This window comes from Lycorma delicatula, chromosome 6, assembly GCF_047948215.1.
Source record: "Lycorma delicatula isolate Av1 chromosome 6, ASM4794821v1, whole genome shotgun sequence".
NCBI classification, from domain to species: Eukaryota; Metazoa; Arthropoda; class Insecta; order Hemiptera; family Fulgoridae; genus Lycorma; species Lycorma delicatula.
Window position 1 is genome coordinate 79,621,946 of NC_134460.1, and position 24,996 is coordinate 79,646,941.

Sequence of the window (24,996 nt, forward strand, 5' to 3'; positions counted from 1 at the left end):
TGACATCAATGTTATTACAAGCAGTTTATAATCAGAATACTTTTCCAGTAAAACATGAAAATAGAGAATTAAAATTAATTTTTGTTAAAAGGTTAATCTCAAATTATTCTACTCGGTTTTTTTTCTTTTCGTTGGAAAGTGGCCAAATAATTACCAGTTATAAGAAAACTTTGTTTAAAAAAAGATGTTTTTTCTCTTTTCTTAAAACTACTCTCACCATCGTTGGTGTTATGGTCTTATGAACTCATTTATACCAAAACGAATAGATAAAAATGATCATGTACGACTATGCAAATTTCTGTCGAAACAACATATAAGTTTATAAAGTTGCAAGTCAGTACAAAACCAAAAATCAGCTTTTTTCAATATATTTTTGTTTTTATTTAATCATTCACAATTATTCTACCTTCAAAAATATTAAAACAAGCTTAAATATGTTCTGTACTGATATAAAGTATAATTAACGAATCAAGAAAACTGACATTATTATTTTAGGTCATTTAAATTATGATAATAGGAGAAATTTGTATAGTTTTTTTCCTATGATTTTCTAAAACAAATTCAGCCTCTCTGCCTTACAACAAATAATATTTAATAAATTTGATACAAAATGTTAATAGTAGCTTACAACAGCTTATAGTAATAGAATAAAGCAGAGCTCCTTTAAATTTGAAGTTTTTTTAATAGGGCTGGAGAATTTGAAATCAATAAAGATTTTTACTAAGTAGAAATTCTAACTTATCAGTACTTTTTTATTAATTTTCTTGTGCTAAAATCAGAATTTAAAATGATAAAATAAAAAAATCTGATGTGAACACTACATGAATTCCTTGTACGCCTATTAAATTACATACACATATTTTTTAAAATGAAAAGTACATGAAATTTTATTTCATTAGTAATTTCTGATATTTTTTCTTTTTTTATTGTTATTATTGAATCATAATTTATTGTAATTTTTTTAAAATCATAAATAATTTTGTCAAATAATAGTAATAATTATTAATAAATCAATATATTTAAATTTAAAAAAATTAAAAAACGTGATGAAGTCGGATTCAAGCCGATGTGCCTTTCCCTTGTAAGATCCAGATATTTTATTAATTAAAATTTTATTTGGCTGTAACTCTGAAATCAATGAAAATAAGAACAACTTATGATATATCGTTGAAAAAGCCACAATGAGGGCTTATTATTACAGAAAAATTCTTAAATCCAAATTTTTTTTGATTTTGGGCTTTTTGGACACTTTTTTTCTAGTCGATTGCAATCAAAAAGGGAGGTGCACAACTGGATGTTACAACAGTCCTAAATCCAAAATTCCTACATCCTATGGCTAATCGTTTTTTGAGTTATGGGAGATACATACGTATAGACGTCACGCCGAAACTAGTCAAAATGGATTGAACAGGGATGATTTAAATGAATATTTCCGTTGAAATCTAAAAACCGAAATTTTTCGCAATCACAATACTTCCTTTACTTCATACAAGGATTTAAAAATAGTCGTTTAATACAACAAATATATTTGTTTATTTTATTGTGAAATATAAAATTTCAAGAAATTGAAATTTATTGCCTGTTATGTGTTTGTCATCTTAATTTTCACTCTTTCTATTCTTCAAGAAATTGGAGATCGATATTCACAGTTCATATTTTATTCTCCTCGTTTTGTTTTTCTAAACTGAATCACTAAAAATTTCATATCCATTGGTTTAACTTGGTTTCTTGACCTCCCTAGACTTTAAAATCTATCCAGTTCTTACCGGATCTAAGTGTTGGGGCATGTTGACCTACGCTGATTCAAATTACGGTAAACAAATTTGTTTCACCATAACCAGTTCATACGCTGAAAATATTTACACAGCAGCGTAGGTCGGCTCTTTGTTCCACCTTCCATCCTTCCCACTTAATATCGTTTTTAAAGAAATAATACTCGCAAATGTTCAAGAAACGTTTTTTTTTAAGTTAACTAGATCTGTTTACGTTCTTATTTATGATTGTTACGTCGAAAGTAATTTTTGGAGGTCTATAAACAGTTGTGTCTATTATTCCTTGGAACATTATAAAACATTTTTATGTTAATGTAAGCAGTAATTCATGCGGATTTGTTGGATATATTCACTAGTTTTAAGTCGACTTCAGGTTGCTGTGCTACTGGAGGAAGTAGCACAGCAACCTCCTTCAGTAGGAGGAAGGAGGAAGTCCTGGAAGGAAGTCCAGGTAGGAACCTGGAAGTCCAGGTAGGAGTTCCAGGTTCCTACCTGGACTCCAGGACTGGTAGGAAGTCATTTTGCTGATGTTCTGATGTAGAAGTTTATTAATTGTCTAGCCTTCATGAAATAACGAAATTCTCAATGTTTTCCCAATGGTGGCATTTGTAGGCTACAAACAGATTTAAGAACTATCAAGTAGTTGTCATCGTTAAACTATGTTCGATGATTTACCACCGTATCCACTTTAATCCTTACTCATTAATCATCATTGTAGCATTCACTTTAATCCTGAAAGCTTATTCATGAATTTAATTGGGTTTTCCCTTTGGTTAACGAAAACTCCATTTTGAAGGAATATTTAATTTCCTCGGATGTTCTTTATAATTGATATTTTAAAGACACATTGTAGAAAAAAGCGTAATTCTAGAACGGATTAAAAGGGCAATTGTTTGGAACATTTGCCAACGATTGATAGATATTCAACCGCTAGATATCATCATCAGCTTGTAATGCAATAGTTAGCTTCCCTACTACAATAAAATTTTAATTTATTTTCTGTAGAATTCATATTTCTTACTCGAATAAAAATAAGGATGTTTTCGGTTATCTGCCTATATCGAACTTTTACGATTTTACCAAATGATTAACCAAGAACTAACGTTTATTCTGGAGGCCAATAGAACAAAATATCATAAAATACTCTTTAGAATGCATCACTGTCCTCCTGTAGATGATGCCACATAAACTTACACTTACGAATCAATTAACGTCCATAATGCTGTCTACTGCACTTTGTTACGGTGTTCTACCATTCTCCAAGTGCCTTCTGATGTTTGCGTATGAGCTTCTGTATCAGGGTCAACAAAAGTGAACTTATGTGTCACGGTTTTATGTTCATAATCTATGTTTTGCAATTGATTTTAGGCCTTTCACTTGTCCAGTATTATCATTATGCAAGGTAGAATAAAACTAAAATTCTAAATGAAATTCTAGTAAAGTTACTTTTATACGGATTTGAATAGTAGATCGTGGATACCGTCGTTCTTTGGTGGTTGGGTTTCAATCAATCACGCATTCCTGGTGAAATCAAAACAAATCGTTCGTTTTGATTCCAGCAGTAATAGTGGACCTGAGACTATACAAAACTACACTTCATTTAAATTCATTCATGTCATCCTCATTCTTCCTCTGAAGTAATATCTTCCGGTGGTTCCGGAGGCTAAACAGAAAAAGAAGTTAGTATAAAATTGTCAAACAATAGATAAGTTGTTTAGCCGACCTGTTTTCAGCAGCCGCAAAAACTATTTCTACTTTTCTTACCAATGCCGCCAAAATCCCACCGTTCAGGAAGTTGACAGGTAAACATGATTTTTTTCTACGAGAAAATAAGCTCTCGTCAATTTCTATTTTAGTACCTGGACCAGCAATTTGAATTGGATTTTTTAACAAGTAATTATCTACCTTTTATATTATCTATAATTTTTCCAATCTACTGTTGTAGGTTTATTAACTTCAACTTTCTTTTCGCGAAATTTCAGGTGGTCACTTTTTACGATGTATAAAAAAAACAATATTTTACGAAACGGCAGTTTTGACCACAATAGTAATGTGTTCTGTTGTAATTGTTTATATTCACGGCATTGTGTGCTTCGCACATCTCTATATCTGACGATTATAAAATTCCAATACCATTTCATGACCTTTATTACATTTACGTGGGCTTTGCAGATCATCATTCAAAGAAGGTGAAGATTGGAAGTGGTCTTTCAGAGGCCAAAATCTAAAAGAAAAAATGTAAATAAATAAACTTTATTTCTTACCTTATTAAGTTTCTTCAGTTTTCGCAAGTGAAATGAGCGTAATATGTAGGCCAATAGCGTAATTATTCTTTCCAAAAAAAGATTAAAAAATAGAATACCACTCGAACATCCTAAAAAACCGTATACAATCACTGCCGTTCTTCCTGCTGTTGTTTGTGGTGTAGTATTTCCATAACCTAAAAATAAGAAAACAAACGTATAAAAACTACGGTTTATATACATACTATAGTATGGTGCTGTACTGTTCATATTCAGTTGTCCAATTGTAATTAAGTAATTTCTTTTTTACTTTAAACTATTTAAAAATTAAAATCGGAGAGTTAACACTGTACAATTAATTTAGTTTCATATTCTTACATCTTCAATTTTATTTGTAGTTTTTTCCTTATTATTGTTATAAACTTCTCCTTTTACCGATTATTTTTTTCATATTTATTCTTTCTTTTATAAATAAATTCACAAACAAATTTTGTAAAGAGGTTAGCTAAAATGTATTCCATTTAAAACTATAAATATCAAACTCAAACATTCCATTTTCAAAGTTAGTTTGTAATGGTTTTGTGTAACTCTATATACCTACTTTTATCCTACGGAAATCCTTATCAAATTGAGTTCTGGATATCTTTCATAATATTTCTTGAAAATTACTTCACACGTCGAATCTCGTTTCCACTAAAGTTATATACATATCCTACTTTTTAACTTTTACTCTTATTTATCTTTCTGTTTGTTTTCTACGTAAGTAGTTTTTCTTTATTTTACTCCTTCCCATAAAATGGATATATATATATATATATATATCTAAAGATACGGTAAAAAGAGTTAAAATATCAAATAAAATCAAACATATCGGAAGGAGAGAAGAATTAGAATAGTAAAAAATGTATAATTACTTTTGTTTTTTGTTATTAGCGAAATAAAAAAAAGGAAGACTAAATTGGTTGACGATTTAAGATGGGGAGATATAAGAATAATAAAAAGCATTAAAGAGAAATATGAATCTGTGACTTTGAATCGGATTTATTTGAATAATTTACCATGGTAAAATAATAATTTTATTGTTTATTGTCGGAATTTTTGGTTCAATTTACTTTTGGAATTTTTAACACTTTCAAATCCAATTATTATAATATTATAATTTGATAAAAAGTGAGCATCTCTCCCCTCAGATATTTATAGTTTTCAAAGATTAAAAATTATCTAAGTAAAAATAGCAAAATATATTATTGGTTACAAACAATATTTTATAAGTATCTGTATGTGTAAATGTCTTGTATCTTCTGAATAGGAGTAATTAATTATATTTTGTTTTTTTTTTTTCTTTAAATCGAATGAAAAGATAGGGAAATATTGAGAGGATGTTATTTCTCTAAAAGGGTTGAACTTTACGAAAATTTTTTAAATACTTTTTTTTATCTTAAATAAAAAAAAAATTAATACAAATAACCTTCAATTGATTAAAACTTTATTTTAGTAAAATTTTTTAATGTATCACTATTTCAATCTCTCAACTTGAATTTTTGAAAATTTATTTCATTCTGCGTGATGTATTATCCGGTAGAAATCTTAATAGAGTGTTAGAGGTTAATACATTTTTCTACCATTAAGAATAGGAACTTTTTATTGACCCAATTTATTCAATTTAAGGTTTTAGAAGATATTTATGTCTAAATTAATCGATATCTGGATGAGAGCAATTTTGAAAACTTACCAGATGAAGTTAGAAGTTATAACACACTGTTTTACTTATAAATATAATTAAATAAATTTTTGTAATTATTTATTGCTTCAATCTTTCAACTAAAAACGGTTGTTTGTTTTATGATTCTAAATATGATGTCAGGGTGAAAATAAATTATTTCAACTTTTATCATTTAAGTATTCGGTGAATTACATTTTTTAGCGTTATATTTTGTTTAAGTTGTAAACGTAAAATTCACGTAAATTAAACCTAAAAATTTTTAATAGGGGATTGAAAATAAGATCAAATCATCTGCATTGCACTGTTTTTCATTCTAAGATATGTATTTTCAGTGTATTAAAAATGTAACTTTTCAATAAAATGTAACTTTTTACTTCCTTGTACGAAGTAAAGAAAGTATTGTGATCGTGAAAAATTTCGGTTTCCAGATTTCAACGAAAATATTCTTTTTGGCCATTCCTGAATCCATTTTGACTAGTTTCGGCGTGACGTCTGTACGTACGTACGTACAGAAGTATATGTCTGTACGCACGTTCATATATATCTCGCATAACTCAAAAACGATTAGACGTAGGTGTTGAAATTTTGGATTTCGGACTGTTGCAAAACTTAGTTGTTGCAACTTCCCTTTTGATTGTTATCGACTGAACCAAAAGTATCCAAAAAAGCCCGAAATAAAAAAAAATGAATTTTGAACTTTTTCTTAACTGCAGTAAAAAGCTCTCATTGAGAGATTTTCAACGATGTTTAATAAGTGGTACTTACTTTCTCTGGTTTCAGAGTTATAGCCACATAAAAATTTAATTAATGAAATATTTGGATTTTATAAAGGAAAGGCACGTTGGTTCGAATCAGACTTCATCTCCTTTTTTTTAAATTTAAATATATTGATTCGTAATTATTAATCTGTGATTGTAGAAAAAATTACGATAAATAATAATTCAGTAGTAACAATGAAAATAAAATTAATTATTAATGATGAAATTAATTTATTAATGAAATAAAAGTTTATGTACTTTTCATTTAAAAAAAAAAATGTGTATATGTAATTTAATAGACGTACAAGGATGTCATATTTTGTCCACATTCGATTTTTTTCTATTATATTATTTCAAAAAATTTTACCCATATCATAAACTAAAAGAGATTCTAAGTAGAATGGGTTTATTACTGAAAGAAAATTTTGGTATGAAAATAAAAAGTGTAAGATAAAAAAGGATTATGAGGATTTCAATATTAAAATAGGCTAACGCAATAAAGAAATGGATGAATTTTTTAATTTAAGTAGTAGAATAACAAAGGGTCAACGAAGAATAAAGATCAAAAACAGTCTGGCTCAAACAAGAGGAGCCAGAATTTTAATGTAGAAACGAAACTTGTTAGTAATAAATATAATTCTAAGAATTAGAAAAAAAATTCTTAATAATACCTATGCGGTTTATAGTAATGAAATGTAGACGATAGAAAAAGTAAAATGAGTACAGAACTTAAAAATATGATGTTACAGGAAGTTGTTGAAAATTAAATGCGTCAAGAGTATATAAAATGAAGAAATCTTAAGACAAACAGGAGAAGAGAGAAGATTACATCAGAATCTCGTAAAGAGACGTTTTAGGTCGTTGAGTCACTTGTGAAGACACTGAAGTTTAATTCATTTGGTATAGAGGGATGTGTAGAGAGTAAAAAACTATATAGAAAGATAAAGGTGGGAGTTCATAGAACTAACAGCTAAGTTGTAGGTGTAGTAAATAACATAATTACTGTCTTTTCAAACTCAACAGAAATTAAAAGATAAAGCACAAAAAAGAAAATGATTGCACAAAAAAGAAAAAGACCAGTGAAATGACTGATGACTAAAATAATTTTATACCTTTATAAAATAATTTTTTCATACCAGTATACGTTTACATTTAATAATTTTCTTTTATAATTTTGTTGATATTCTTTGTAGTACAGTGCCAGATTGGAAATGAGGTTAAAGAAAAAACAAAATAACCCAAAATACAAAGTTATTGTACTGTAATTAACTTAGGTGGTATTATATTGGCGTATCTTTCTCGTTAAAATAAAAGTACTAAAACTTATGTAGCGTCTAAAACTTTTGTTGTATAACATCGTCTAACAGTAATATTAAAAGTATTAATATTGACAAGAGTTAAGTCGTATATATTTCCGATTTAGTAAACGCTTTTCTGCGACCATTATTTTACTTCATGTCAGTATTGTCGATATATAACATAAAATACGATGTAAGAGATTGAAGTACGTGACAAATGAAGTCGACACTATGGCAGCAACACGTGCTCATTCTGCTTGGGTTTCCATTTTCACGTTATACATGATGAATTGTTTTCTAGAAATTCAACTTTGACATTCGATGGTGTTTATATTTCTAACAATAATTAAGCAGAAATTCTCTGTAAGGAAATATAATCATGGTTCATCTAGTTTGTTTTTCCTAGTTTGAGAATTTCTAATTTTTGTACTAATAATAACGATAGTAATTGTTATTAATATTGTAATTTAAAATAACTGGCACCAATGTTAATGAAGTTTCGCGGCATTTTTGTACAATTTAAAATTGAATCTTTACTTAGTTGAAAATTATTATTATTATTACAATGATTCTTGTAAAAATAAAATATTAATAAAATGTATTCTGTAGTGATGTGTTAAAGAAGTTATAAAATTAATCCTGGGCTGTGAAGGTAACATAAAGTTGTAAAAAGAACACCTCAAGCGGTAGTAGTATTTTGTACTATTTCAAAAAACATTTACTTTGAAATTACAAAGAAAATTATGCTGTATCTCTCTAAATGATGTAGTAAACAATTGTTTTCTACCTCATAAGTGGTAATAACCACTTTGACAAAAACACATAAAAAAAGAGTTTTTTTTTTAGCAGTAAATAATACGGAAATATTTAAAAATTATAAATTTGAAGGATTAAAATTATTTTTAATCCCCTTTCTTTTAGGGGTAACTAATCCTACGATAATATTTAAATCAGCGATAAGGTTCCGTGTGATAACGATGATATCTATCACAATAGAAAATATTGGAAAAAATATATTCATAAATTATAAAATTCTCAAAAACTAGTCGCGAAAAATTATTTGAAATATATTAATTTGATTTCAAAAACATATTAATAGGTATTGAGCAGTTTATACATATAAATAGTAATAATAATTAACAATTTGCTACCAAAGTTTTTTCTGTGCTAATAAATATAAATAAAATTTATTTTTAGAAAATCATAGTCACAACCATAAAACTGGTTTAAAAGGGTTAAATTACATTTTACAAACTGTTGTGATTATCTAAAGCAGACTTAAGTTTTCAAAAGTTCTTTTACTTTATGTAAAAATAAGTATTCTTATTCTTTATGTAAAATGAGTATTTTTTAAAAATAATCTAATTAATCTCCTGAAAACACAAGCTATCGTACTAAATTACATTATTATTATTTTTTATTTTAGCCTCCGGTACACTGTTAGATATATTGCTTTAGAGGATGAGAAGAGATGGCAATTTTTGTAGCATGTGAATATGCCATGTCTGACTGGGATTCAAACCCGGGACCTCCAGATGAAAGGCTGAAATCTACCACTCGCGCCACGGAGACCTTCATGCTCTCGGTTAAACGTCCCTAGATAAATAAAAGGGAACACAATTCAAACATTATAATAAATTTCCCAGGATACAAAATTTATTAACCATAATATTAGTGTGTTTAAGCAGTGAGACTTCTAGTCGTTAAGAAATGGAAATATCTTTGTTTCTGATAGCAGCGCTTTTTTCATATAATAATCACACAAAATCTTCTATGACAGAACGTTATGAACGTTTCATCCGGGAAAGCTTTGAGCTCAAATTTTGATAAATAAAAATACAATATAAATATTTATTATTAAAATATTTAATATAAAAAAAATTAATAAATATTATATTTATAAATATATGTATATAAAATAATGTATATATATATAATCCCGGGGGGATCACAGTTGTATTGATTACTATTTATTAAAAAAATTAATTTTCTTACCACAAAAAATGTAACGATTATTCGTCTTCAACCTTTTCTAAAGTTGAATTAAATAAACAGCTTGAAGAAAAACTATTACATTAATAGAAACATGTTCTTTTCTTTACTGAATATCTTGTTCTTTACTGAATTTTAGCTGAATGTGTCAAAAATTTGCGGACATAGAGCGATTTTTTCGCACTCCGCCGATTTGAAGCTACGAATTCAAATTTTTTCGCGCATTTATTAATGCTGCCGTGAACCGCATCCTCCTCCACGACTACCGCGCGAACACGCTCTATTTTTCGCTCATTTTTTAGAAGAAGTTTAAAAAAGTTTTACATTAATTTTTGATCTAAAACTTTTCTCCATTTGAAAGTACAAGTCTTGAATAATAGATTGCATTTAAATAGACACGAAAAAGTTCTTAAAAAACAAAATAATTGCAGTTACCTAAAGAATCTTTTTACAAATAAATTACAATATCTCAGCAACGAATTAACCAATTTTCTTGTGTAACTACTTATTGAATTTGGAATGTCAGAGCTAACTTTTAAAATAATAAAAATAGTAAACACGTTATTTTTGGAATAAATAACGTGTTTACGCGTTGTAAAAACTGGTCATTTTTAACAGCTTAATAAGTAAGTAACTGCAACAATTGTGTGATGCTGTGGAAATTGATCCGTGGGGTGATGCCTATCGTATCGTCACAAAAAAGTTTGGAAGACGGCTGCCACTCCTCACCGACGATGAGCTGAGGAAAAAAGGCGTTGATGAACTGTTTCCGAAAGGAGTAGACTTTCAACGGGAGGAAATTGTGGTGGACTCAATGGTTCCATTCTCGCTGCAAGACCTGAGTGAGGCGACTAAGTTGATTAAAGGCGGCAAGAGTCCTGGGCCGGATGGAATCCCCCCGGAGGTCGTAAAAATTGTAGCTGAGACGGTGCCTGGTGTGGTTTTGCGTGCAATGAATATGATATTGGAGATGGAATGGATACCCGAACGGTGGAGAGGTGCAAGGTTAGTGATGCTAAGGAAGACTGCTGGTCCTACGGGGGCACAGGTTTCGTTTCGACCACTTTGTTTATTGAATTGCTTTGCGAAATTGTTTGAAATACTTGTTCTTCGAAGACTCAACGACGGCGTAGAGGTGGCAGGGGGACTTCATGAGGACCAATTTGGTTTCCGGCCTGGACGCTCAGCGATTGATGCGATCGGTCGAGTGATGAATGTTATTCGATCAGCTTCAGAGGATACACGGAGGTCGAGAGAGATAGGAGCGGTCATGCTGTTAGATATACGCAATGCGTTTAATGAGCTGCCATGGGAAGTTATATTTTGTGAACTAGAAGTAAGACGAATTCCGGCATACCTGCGAAGGGTGTTGCACGAATATTTCAAGGATAGATTCGTGGTGGGCAGGTCGGAAGGTGGTGAAACGAAATTTCCGGTGGAGAGGGGTGTCCCACAGGGTTCGGTGTTGGGTCCGGCCTTGTGGACCATTGCTTTCGATAATGTTCTAAGGCAGCGCTATCCGGCGGGCGTCACCCCGGTGGCGTTTGCTGATGATTTGGCACTTGTAATTGTGCGCAAAACGGAAGAAGAACTGATGGTGGCCGGTGAAGAAGCGGCTGATGTGGTTAAGAGGTGGCTAATAGCTCATGGTCTGCGGCTCGCTGAAGACAAAGTGAAAGTGGTTGTTACGGCTGGAACACGCAGACTGCATCCATTGCGTTTTAGAGTGGTACACACGATAGTCCATCCTAGTCCACCCGCGAAGTATTTAGGTGTGTAGCTGGACAGGAACCGATCCTTTACTATACATGTTGAGGAGGCGGCGAGAAAGGGCGAAAATGTGGTGAAGGCGCTGAGCAACATGATGAGAAATAAGGGCGGTCCTCAGACTGGTAAGAGGAAACTGTTGGCCAGTGTGTACTCTTCTGTGGTGTTATATGGAGTTCCTGTATGGCTGAGAGCGTTGTCGAGGGCAAGGAACGTGAGGCGTTTGGTTATGCAACAACGTAGGCTGAACATACGTGTCATCGCAGGGTATCGAACGATCAGCGCCGAGGCGGCTTCGGTTATAGCTGGAGTACCGCCCATAGACTTACAAACGCAAATGAGAGCTGCAATAGTGAATGGAGGGGACAGAAAGGAGGCAATTGACAGTCTCTACATGGCTTGGTGTGACAGATGGCGAGATTCAGACAAAGGAAGGTGGACCTATGGGCTCATACGAGATGTCAGGAACTGGGTGGAGCGAAAGCAAGGTAATACAAGCTACGAATTCACCCAGTTCCTGTCTGGACATGGATGTTTTCGAGATTACCTGTACAGCATGGGCAGATGCCATACAAGTCGCTGTCACGATTGCGGCGGACTGGATACAGCAGAGCATGTAGTATTTTTTTGCCCTAGATCGCGCAACTTTCGCGTAGTGCTCGAGGGTCAGGGTGTGGAGGGGGCCAACATAATAATCGAGGTAATGCTCAGCAATGGCAACAAGTGGGAGTGTGTCTCGACTACGATCGCATCAATGATACGAGAGAAGGCCAATGAAGAGAGGCGACGGCAGGATGAGTTGATGCGAATTTATGGAGGCTTGGAGTTTGATGATGGGTGATCAAGGGAGGCCAGCTTCTGGAGGTGGGCGGCGGGGGCTCCTCGGAGTTGTCGCTCGTCGATCGCCCCCTGGAGACGCCTTCCGGTCACACGGATTCGGATAGTGGAGTGCCTGGGTGATCATGCAGGGGCTGTACATACCATATGGCTTAGATCCGGCCCCTGCATGGTAGAAGGGGTGGTGGGAGGTTTTTTAGCGGGTGAGAGCCCCGCACTGCCGTCAGTACGGGCCTGACGGCGGCTGGCAGAGCTTTTTCCTCCGCAACGGAAAAAAAATAAATAAATAAAATAAAAATAAGTAACTAATTAATAAGATTCAACATTTAAGGCTTTAATATATAGGTACTGCAAATTCCTACAACTTTTATTCATAAATTTTTCACCTAGACAGAAGTTTACCTTGACCTACAAAATTGAAAAATTCACCACCTTTGAACGGCCGCTATTTTATCGTCAGCGAAAATTTTGTCCGGTTACATATAAACAAGTTATACTAACCCTAATCAACAATTTCATTTACTTCCTTAAACTCTTCTAATTTTTTTCAAAAATCGTCATTTTTCCCCATTGACTGGACTATAAATAGAAATAAAAGAATCGGTTAACATTTTTAATTTTTAGAATTTCAGATTTCATGATCCTTATTTTTGTAAGCCAAGAAATGATCTGACAGCCCATTTTTTTATTTTGGAAGTTCGTTCTGATTTTTTAAGGGAGACCCTAGAAATGATATTATGCTTCAGATTAAGATATAAGTAAACATAATCAATATTTTATAATTTTGACATATATAAGATGCTTTAAAGCATGAAATATATCGAGCTGATTTTTCTTTTTTTTAATTTTCTTATTGCTACACAGTTTTCGTTTTAATGTTTTATTTCTATTATGTTCTTTTACTACTTTATAAGTATAATTGTATCGATATCGGCTTTGGAATAAATAATAATTATCTTGCTGCTTTCGTGCACTGATGTATTGGTTAAATCTATGAGATTCAATTTTTATTTTATAGAATAAAATTATAGTTTTATTACAGTAAATAATAATAAAAAGTAATTAATCAGTAATATTATTTGTATTTTATTTTCCTTACGTTTACGTTACAATCTGTTTAACTAGTGAACAATAAGCAATTCCCCCCATGGCCCAACGAGATGAGGATGATGTGTATGACATGTAAATGAGGAGTCTTGTACAGACTCAGGCTGACCATTCCAGAGACTTGTGGTTATTTGAACCCCAGTCACCAAAGTATACCAGTATTCACTGTCTAGTATTCAAATCCGTATAAAATCAACTAACTTTTACCAGTATTTGAACCTCAGAACCTTCGACGTCAAAAATCAGCTGTTAAATGACTGATTTAATTAAACAAAGATGTATTGTTTTTCATGATTAATGATATTATTCACGTAATAACATTTATGTAATTGCTTGAATGTTATTTATTACGTATTCAATTTCATTAAAAAAAAATCTCAAGAAATACGAAGAATCGAACTACTAATTTATTGGATTGCTTTGTTTGAACATTTTTTTTGTATGTTAATTTCTCATTTGAATGAATTGGTATGCAGCTCTTTTTAGGCAACCTAGTTCGTTTGAATTTACGATCACATCAATCAAGTATCTATTAGTATTTAAATCACATTTCATAGTTTTATAAAGAGCGTATTAAACTTTAATTATAAAATAAATACCGTATTATCAAAATTAATTCATAAATTCGGATGACAGATTTGAAATTACTATTATAATATCAATTTTCTATCATCGCTGTATTTTTATAAAGGTTGAAATTATATTAAAATTAATAAGAATTTTACCTTTTAGTAATAAAATTTAATATTTTTTTGGGTTTTCAATTAGTATGTTACTGTAGTTAGACTAATCTATTTTCATTGGTACGGTTATGTTAACGGTATGTCAATTTAAACATTTATCTGGCCACGGCGTGTTTCGGGTATACTTATTTGTCAGGAGGAGAGCACGTCTCCTTTGCCTTTCTTGCGGAGAGCTCGATACACCGGAAAACGTCGTGTTCGACTGCCGTACGTGGGCTGCTGAACGTCGCTTCTGTGAGTTGGGCCCTTTACAGTCGACACAATCATAGACTATATGTTATCAGGGGCAGAGAGATTTCGAGCGGTAACTGACTTTGTGACACGTGTACTCCAGCACAAAGCCAGGGAGGATTGGGCCGCGAGGGGTTGAGGGACAATCCCCTGCGGAGCTGTCGTTCGTCTGTGCTTGCACGGATGGGCGGCAGTGATGAGGCACTGGGACTCCCTCATCCCTTCGCGAAAAAGATCGAGACCCGGTGTGAGTGCCCTACATACGGTGCTCTCACTAGAGGCATTGGCGTCAAGACAGAGTCCCGGCTTCTGGGGTGGGGTCCAGGAACGACATAGTCGGGCTTGCATATCTCTCCCTAGGGGTTAGAGGCAGGCAATGAAAAGATCTAACCGGCGCGCTGACCTGTCGGACTAGGCTTATGGCTGGCGGATGGAGAGGCCCGTTTGAGTAGACAACCCCCTGGGCTGTGCTTTGCTTTGTTGTGGATCAGGTCCGGGGGTAGGGTGAAAAAAAAAGCATTTAATTGAAACAATTTATTAATAAATTTTACACCGATTTTCGTAAATGAAAGTAAAAAAAGAGTTACGTATAACTAATTAAATTCTTTATTATAGTTGATTTATAAAGTGGTAAGTCACTTTGATAAGTTTGTCAAATAAATAAAAATTATAATGTTAATTAAACCACCATATTTCTGTATTTCTGTTTGAGCAAACAAAGTTAAAAATTTATTAATTAGAAAACATAAATCTTTTCACAAAAAGCAAGTCCCACACACATTTTTTTTCATTTCATATTTTAAACAATTATAACTTTTATTTTAAAATGAATTAAAGTTAAAAAATTGTTTTGTCTTTTATCTTTTTGGTGGAAGTAAATGAAATAATTGTAAAACTAAAAAATATGTGAAACTGAGATAAAATTTAAAGTTATGACTTAGACAACTGAGTTTACTGATGGATGTGTATGAATTGTTTATTCATTAATGATATGTTTCAGTGTATGAGTAAGTAAATAGATACTTATTTATAAATAAACATTTATAAGTACATTATAAATTAATTAATTTTTATTAAAATATAAAATAACTATTATTTAATATTTATATTTATTTTTTTTATTATTATTATTATTATTTCTGCTGTGGTTTTATTTTATTTATAATTATATACTAATTTAAAAAAAAGGTGTTTTAAATGTTACACACATACTCTCATCACTTAAATAATTTTTAAACTGTTAAATATGGAAAAATGAAACTTAGCAGATCCTTTTACCACAAAATGATCTATTTTCCGATATAAGAGCACCGCATTCTAAACGCCAGTAGGCTCCATAGGGGGATGATTTAAATATTTAAATGGAAAGGGTAGGATTGTAATAAATCACTTTAAACTGCAAAAAAGAAAGATTTTGTCATACAAAAATCAGATTGTAACAACTCAAACCTAAATTGCAGCTATTTAATTTTTTTCCCAGTTACTTTTGAAAGTGGTCTACAGACGTATATTATGAGCTAACTGCTCAACAGTGACACACTAATACCTATATATATATACATACATACAGGTGAATATTGGAAAATGAAGAACAATGAACTGTTCCTCCAAACAGACACTATTTGAAAACAAAGACAACTTTTACAGACATTTAACAAGAATGACCCCCTAACCGATTAATCAAGAGTTTTTTTGACAAGTTTAGTAGAGACGAAAGTAGCGTCAAATGGTTGAAACAAATCAAAGAGGATCTCATAATTGCAGGTGTAAAACATAAAGAACAGCAACTTATTCAGAAAGAAGTTACAAGATTATGAAGGGATTCTGAAAAGAAACAGAGAGTATAGTAGAGATAAGTAAGTAATGGTTAGAAGAGAGAAAGAAAACAATTGAAAATGAAAGAGGGTTGGTAGAACCCTCTACCAACGCTCTTTCTGGTCGGTAGGGGACCGACCAGAAATTAACCATTAAATGAGGTTACGTAGTGGCCGATGACGATTAAAAAAAAATAAATTTCTAAATGCTCCTACTACAAAATGATGTATTTTTTCATATAAGACCACTACTTGGGATGTAGTGTAAACTGCTTATGAAATTAGCTGTGAAAAATATTAAACGGCCGCCATTTTGGTTAGGGGTGTCATAGCTTATATATATTTTTTCAATTTTTTTTTCAATATCCTTCAAAATTATATATCACCACTTTCTTACTATTTAAAATTTCATAGTTACCACTATGGGGTGCTTAAGGATGTGGTGGTTTCATACAAACAATAAATTGTTTCGAGGCAAGAGTATTAGTAAAATTTCATTGTTCTATGTTTATATGTTTGAAAAGTTATTTAAGCGTATGTATGGACGTAGAATTGCCCATTACTTCATTACAATACAGTGATTATACTTACAACATAGTGTTTATGAACAATCTGTACATATATTTATTAAAATAACGGGATGTAATGTTGCCTATTACTTTATTACAAGCTTCATTAAAACAAACTGTTTATGAACATGTATGTATATATATTTATTAAAATAATGGGATATAAAATTGCCAATTCATTACTTTTATTGTTTTATGTCTGTTGTTTAATAATTTTTTTTTTTATTAATACTCTTTCTCCCATATTAATAATCAAGTCTTTTTGATAATTTTTTTTAACAAAGTTTTTAGTATTTACTTGAATTATTTATATTTCCTGACTTAAAAAAAAAAGTCAGAAAGATGGGAGAAAAGGTTATGATTCAGTTATTTCTTTAAATAAGCTCAAAGAAGAATGAAAAGAAAAAAACACCAGTAGGCCCGTCGTTAGTATTTGTTATTATTTTAGAGCAAGCTCGTAAAAACTTTCTTTTGCTTAGAATATTTTTTAATTTTGAACTTAACTTTTAGTAAGCGCGAATAATAAATGGTTTTGCCAGTAAAAAATAAAATAAAAAGAAAAGTAAAATGCTCTATATAAAAGTGGGCATATTATAAATAAGAGTACGTTGAACTATCTTTTTTGTTCTTTAGAAAATTCTTTTATTTCGTAAAACAACAAACTCCAATTAATATAGTTCCAGACGGGAAAAAGATTAACATCGAACTTAAAATCATTGTAAATTTTATGTTTGGCTTAATTTCAAGATTATTTGGTGAATTTTCTTTAAAGAAAACGTTAACGATAATTTTGTAATGTGTATTTTTTAGTTTTCGGATGATAAAATTCAAAGTATATATATATTCCAAATGAAAATATTTACATTTTACTGTAGTTTTAATTACTAAGCGAGAGATATTCGCTTAAAAGTTAAAACAATAGTAACAGTTTGTTTATTACTCTAAAAATAATTGGAATTTTCTAAATAAGTTCCTGATAATAGCTAACAATTATTCAGTTTCAAAAGTAAATGATTTATTGAAATGTATTCTACCAGTAGAGTACTACTTTGATTTAAAAATTTCGGGTGAGCGCTTTGGCACTAACTATAAGGAGAGGGTAGATAATAATAAATATATTTAAAAACATGAGTTTATTATAGGTAGATTTTTTAAATTTAAAACAAAAATTAGATTTTCTTATTCGTAACTTTAAATCATTTACTGTTACCACTTTATGAAGTCGTGTCACTGCAAAAACACTTATTTTCTCCCTTCCAAAAGTTCTTCACTGATTGCTTTGAAATGTTGACACAACGTTACATTCAAATACTCGCGTGTTTTTATATACCTACTATTATATACCTAAGATGTCACACCTGTGACAGATAAAAACATATTTTTTTTGAAAAGACAGAGCTATCTGTTGGAGTTGCACTAAATATTTTACGATTCCATTTCAATATTTCCGATATGTGTGTACGCTATAGACTAAAAAACTCTTAGACAGATTTATACACGGGGAAGAAGGGAGAAAGGGAAATTCGGAAAAGGGAAATATAGAAAAATTGGAAAAGGAAAAATCGAAAAAGGTAAAAGGGAAGAAGGTAAAAAAGAAAGAAGGGTAAAATGGGAAAAAGAAAAAAGGGGAAACGTGGAAAAGGGGAAAAAGGGAACGGAAGTGAAACGGGGAAAGGTTAAAGAGAAAGGGGGAAAAGGAAGGTGAAAGAGAAATAAAAGATAAATGAGAGAAGGAAAGGGAAAGTGGGAGGAAAAGGAGAACATAAAGGGGAAGGGATGGAAAGGGGATGTGGTAAAAATGAAAACGGGGAAAAGGGGAAAGGGAAAAACAGTAAAAGGGAAAGGTTTAATTTTGTGAAGTTCCGTAATGTTCATTTTGTTAATATTTTATCAAACTTTAAATTGTGTTCATTTAATATATATATAAATATAGCCTTACCGGGTCTGCTAATTATCAATAAATCAATATATTTAAATTAAAAAAAAAAGGAGATGAAGTCTGATTCGAACCGATGTGACCTCTTGTAAGATCCAAATATTTCATTAATTAAGACCGTCTGGAGAACTTGAAAAATAGTTCTCTGAAAGAACCAAGTCGATAGCTGCAAAAGGTACGGAGACAATAATGAACATATATCGACCGCAAAAGTGAAATTCATAACCCCCTTTTTCGCTTCACTACGATCGGAGATTAAAAATTCTATTTATTGTAAGAAAACATTCGAAATATGAAAAATATGTATACTTTTATATGTTTTTCAACATTTTGCAATTCTTATTTAATAATGTAATTACGATAATATAAAAATGTACAAAATGCTAAAAGATCAGAAAGTGAATCAAAAAATTTTCATAAGATACCTTACTAATCAAGTATTGATTATTAGTGGAAATAAAAATTGTAGGTTTACCAAAATGACTGACAAAATATATCTCCATACTACTCCCCATTCTTAACTTTACACTGTCTCTATTTATTGACTTGAAACTTTTTATGATTTTTTAAAAGTTTTTCCTGAGTAAGGAAAAACGTTACGGTGGAAATAACTTTCTCTCACAGGTACAAATGAATTTTTTATACAAATATCTAAAAAATCTTATCATTTGAACAAGTTTTTAGCTACAATTCATGTTATAGTCTAGAGTAAGACGAAGAAATTTCTCTGGTTAACCCTTTCCTTATCCTTTATTTTTTATTTCTTGGGCAAGCGCCATGGAAGAGGGATCAACCACCTTGTTTCCCTGTGGCGCCGTGCTATTTTGATACCATACCTTTTGGTAACCGTAACTGCTACAAATATAACACTTTTAAAGAAAATTTCTTATATAATTTGTTTTACGATAAACGAAAAGATTATTAAATAAAAAAAAAATTATTTTCAACTTTACTGGTGTAAAGTTGAATTGAATGTTCCCTGAATTTTATTTATTTAATTTAGTAATTTTATTTTTATTTTTTCCAAATCTGTTTCATTTTTGCAAATGAAATACAAATATTGGCAAGTTCTTGATTACAAATCATATATAATTCAAACTGCAATGGAAGTTTGATAAAGGGAATTATAATTCCATAATAATATATGATTGTATTCATATGAAACATATGGCTGGGACAGATATAACTTTAGCTGTCAAGTAGGGCGACATAATATGATCGATTCATAAAGCCCAAATACTAATAACTAAATATTTGACAAACAACATGAATATTGTTTTACTTAAGTATGGAGTAGGCTTAATATTAATTATGAAATGACATTAGAGAGCGAGGTGTTTACATTAAATACTCGTATGATTAATATTTGCTTTTTGTTCATTATTATACCATTTATCTCTCTTATGTATCTTTTTTTTAAAGAAAAAGTAAACATATTTAAAAAACGAAAAAAAATCATGTACCTTTTATTTTCTTGTTTTAAAAAATAACAGTAAGAAACAAATATCAAAAGTAAAAAATAAATTAAAAATATAAACTCTCATTAACACCAGATTTATGTTAATGTGCATGTTGGTAGGCGTACTTCTAATGTAAATTTGAGAAATCTGAAATAGTATATGTAACCGATTGTAACTTTTTTAATTCATGGATAATTTAGATGTGATAAGAAAGACCAAAAGCAACGATTGAGGGAAAATTAAAATTTTTGATAACCACCCGACTAACCGGTATCAATTAATTATTTTGTTGTTCTATGACTGCGTGAATTAGTATATTAATAGAATACATCTAGACATAAATTATATCTTATAAAAATCAGAGCTTGTTTATTTAAAATAGCTGAAAATTGGTTTTCAATACGATATTTTTTTTGTTGAGATAATTCAGTTTTAACTACGAATCTGTTGCAGATATCTGTGTTCGTGGAGTACTTCTTGAAATGTTAGAAACAGTCTTTAAGCGGTTCATATATATGTATGCAAATTATTTTCACAAAATTATGTATATATAATGTATATCATATATATATGTACGTAAGTTATTTTTCATATGTCAAATATTTTCATACTGTATTATAATATTATATTCTGTCCTTTTGCTATGAGATGATTAGGTGATTTTCATATGTTGATTCAGGTGTTTGCAGTATTTGCGCGCCCAGTTTTCGCAATATAGAAAGCAAGAATTTTGTTCAATTTAAGCGTATTATGATTGGGATATCGTGAACAAGAGAAACGAAGAAAAACATTAAATGGAGAACTTTTCCTAGATTTTTGAGTACATAATTTTCTGTTACGGTTGACATGTTATAAATATTTTTTCAAGTTTAAAATTACACTTAGCAACTATGAATGGACAAAATAATATATTTTCATTTAAAATCTTCTTATCTACATATTTGTCAATATTACTATCACAGGACTTTACTTCGGCTACTGCAATAACTTCTGAAACAACAGGTGTATTGACCGAAAGGGTAGGTTGTTAGATACTTAATAATTTATACGCAGATAACGAGTTACGTTAGAAAAGATTATTGGGATAAAATAACAGATCTGTTTCATAAAATTTTACCATTTTAAAGCTAAACCGTTTTTACATAATAAAGCTAAACAGACCGTCCAACAAACACACCCGTGGGCGCACTTTAATAAAGACATATTTTCAACGTAATATTTGTTGGGTTAATGGAATTCCAAAGTTACCAGAAAATAAAAATTTAAATCTTTTTTATAATAAATAAATATGTATATTTAAATGAAATAGTTGATCAATACTGAATGATAATAAAACGAAAAACGTAATAAAAACATCATAAACCAAGAAATACGAATAGGTTGTTAAAAAAAACAAAAATCAATAAATAAATGGTGTAAATAAATACGGATCACGTAACTTTTATGGTAGGATGGCGAATTTGGGCCGTAAGACGTAAGAAATAATGACATGGAAAGCAAATGGTAGAGATATTTAATTTTATTGTTATAACGTGCTTAACGTACGATGTACTTTCAATAAACTGCGTGAACATTTGGACCCTACCCAGAAATTCTACGTTACAGGAAAAATAATATATTTTTTCTTCCTTCCTGTTACCTTACCTTTGCATGAATATAAATAAAACTATAAAAAAGCTGACTTGTTTTTTTAAAAATCCTTTAAGAATTTTTAACTTTTTTATTGTTTCTACAATAAAAATTTTATTGCATGCTTTATCTTTCCGTATCTGGTCTCAATAGAGGCTGTACATTCATTCAGTTGCTTTTCGAAAGGAAGAGGTACATTCATTTATTACTTTACTATACTGGTTTTAGTATTTCTTTCGGTTATGACATTTGATAAGCGCTTTTAATATACGGTTCCAGTCGTACTAACTTTTCCGAACTTAATGATATTTTTTAATATTCAGAAACATTTAATTAGTATAGGAATCGGTTAATCCATCTAAAAATAAATACTAAAAAAATTGTATATTAAAAATTTAATTTATTGCGGTAATTTTTTTTTACCTAAGATTTTTTTGGGGTGGAGGTGAATTATGGTAAAATTTTATTGTAATATCATTAATAAAAGTTTAAATAAACCATGAAAGTTTTAAAAAAATTATTAAATCTATTTTAAAAATTTTATTCGGCTCCTCACCCCAATTTGCATCCAAAGTATTTTTTTTTTTTTTGCCGTTTATATTACTACCAATCTTAGGAAGATATAAAAAAATTTGGTTAAAAAATACGCAATAACAAAAAGGTAGCTTTTTTGATTTTTGGGAAAGGCCAAGAATTTGGAGGAAATTCTCTAAATATTTTTTTTTTTAAATTGTAAGATAAGCATGTAACATGTACTGAGCTTAACATAAAGTGGGATTATGTTTGCAAAATTTTGAGAAAATTGACAGCAAAGAAGCTATCTACCCACCTCCTGGAGATGTTTAAACTTTTACCTACAAATTATCCCACATACACGAGTTTCCGTGCCAAATTTCATCAAAATCGGTTTATCTAGTCTAGAGTTATTAAGCTTCAAATACGCCAATGTACTACGTACGTACAAACATTATTCCACTTTTTTGGGGGAGGCCCTGGGTCAAGAAATGTAGAGAAATGCACAAAAACCCCTATCCCATTTTTTCACTGATTTCATGCTTTCCTTCTTTAAGCATTGTTTTAGAATTATGATGCCAGGAAAGTAAGAACAATTATATGAAAAATAATGATTTATACTATATGGAAATAAAATGTAAACGGTTTACATAAAGTAAAAATTTGAAGAAAATATGCATCTCGAATGTAAAAAAAAATAGTAACCCGCAGTAATTATAAGGAGATAATAAAAAATTTTAAATTTAAAAAAGTTGTAAACAACATTAAATTAAAAAACATACTGACGAACCTTAAAAAAGATTAACGAAACATTTATAAAATAAAACTGATATACCATGCAGTCAATAGTCCAAATTGAAATAATAATGTTTACTTATAATATTTTTCTACTCCTACCTGGACTGGTCCTATTTATGATACTTATTTATATAATGATACTTATTTTCTCTGTGTAAAACTTTTAATTTTTGTTTATTTTTTTAATTACTTATTTGTTGATTTTACAAAGCAAAATTCCCCGAAAGCAAAGTAGTTTATATCACAAAAAGTGAAACTCATCAGATTTGTTATGTTTTAAAACAAACATTCATAGCTGTTCGTACGCGTCGTGTTGAAATTAAAGATCACTTTGTTGATTGTGATTTTATCGCTGAACTCAACCGTTTGTATCTACTATTTAAATCTATTTTACCTGTGTGATGGTCGTGTTCCTTATTGCAAATTGAGATATCAATCGCTTAGAAACTCGAAAAAAATCGCTATCATTTTTGCAGCTCCAAATCTTTATTTCATTTGAAACAAAATAAATAAAGTAAATAAAATAGTCCCAAACGTAACTTCAGTTTGTTAAATGTTTATTAAGCTTAAACGAATAGACTATCTTAATAAATAAAAAGAATGATACAATTTTTGTATTCCAGTGTACCTGAGCCAGCAGTTGAGGCAGATTTTAGGATGTACAGATTTCAACATGACTTGACCTATTATTTTAAGTGACTGTTCACAAGGACGTTGAATTATTTTTTTATTTTTATAGATGCAGGTAGAAGTTGTTTGTGATGCTTCGGTTTTTTATTCAACCGTTTTTATATTTTTTGTATTTATTTTACAAAAATTATTGTTTAATAATAATACACGTCTTCATGCAATTTTTTTAATACTTATAAACAGTTCTTTAACGCTCTCTGTTACTTTATTACAAAAGTGTATTTACGTGTTTGTACTTTCTAGTTATTATAAGATAACATGAATATAACAAACGAAAAGTATCGATTTAAGTAAAATAATTATCTTAAAACCTTTTAATTCTTTCTATAACTATATTTTGAGCATCTCTTAATAATAAAATTTTATTTAAAAATTTAGACACTTGTTTTAATGAATATTCGTACATTTATAAATTTGTGTGTTTGTATGGTAATTAACGAATGGTATACTTTGAAAGAGGTTAACTTCAAAGAAAACTTAGTTCTTTTTACTTCAGAAACCCGATTTTAGATAACTGATTTTTCTTTTAATTAAAAAAGACACCCGGTATTAAACAAAAAAAAAAATTAACTTACCAGATGATACGTTGTTTGGTTTTAGAATTATATGCCTTATATTTTTTTAATCTTCATCAACAATTAAACTGAAAATAAGATGTTTTCTGAAAATTACAACGAATTTAACGTTAGCGATTTCATTATTTTCTAAAGCATTATTACAGTCTTAAGATATTTCCTGATTGAGAGCATATGTTTAACTATTATATTTTATTTTAGTATTACGTCTTAGAACATGCAGCACTCTTATTTTAATGAGAATGATGAGAGATAGATTAAATATATTTAGAATATATATATATATATATATATATATATTTAATTTTCTTGCCAAAAATTAAATCCGATTTAATTCCCGATCCAAACTACAGTTTTATCATTTGGCTTAAAAAATACAAAAATGAAACATTGATACTATAAACTTTATCGCTTTCTTAAGATAAGATCTCTTCTTCATTAGTATGATATGTTTTTATTTGAAATTACAGTCTTTAATCCATCTGTTTTGTTAAATATTAATTGTTAGCAATTTAAATACCAGTCAATATCTGATAATGCG

General features: G+C 30.2%; 1 protein-coding gene across 1 annotated transcript in view; it reads right to left on the bottom strand.

The window, feature by feature from the left end:
* The window catches only part of LOC142326697 (potassium channel, subfamily K, member 13-like), a 373,350-nt gene that overhangs the window by 122,004 nt on the left and 226,350 nt on the right, over positions 1–24,996 (bottom strand). Inside the window, exon 3 of the mRNA XM_075369323.1 lies at positions 4,037–4,212. Coding sequence (XP_075225438.1) covers positions 4,037–4,212 — 176 coding nt within the window. The remainder of the gene's footprint in view (positions 1–4,036; positions 4,213–24,996) is intronic.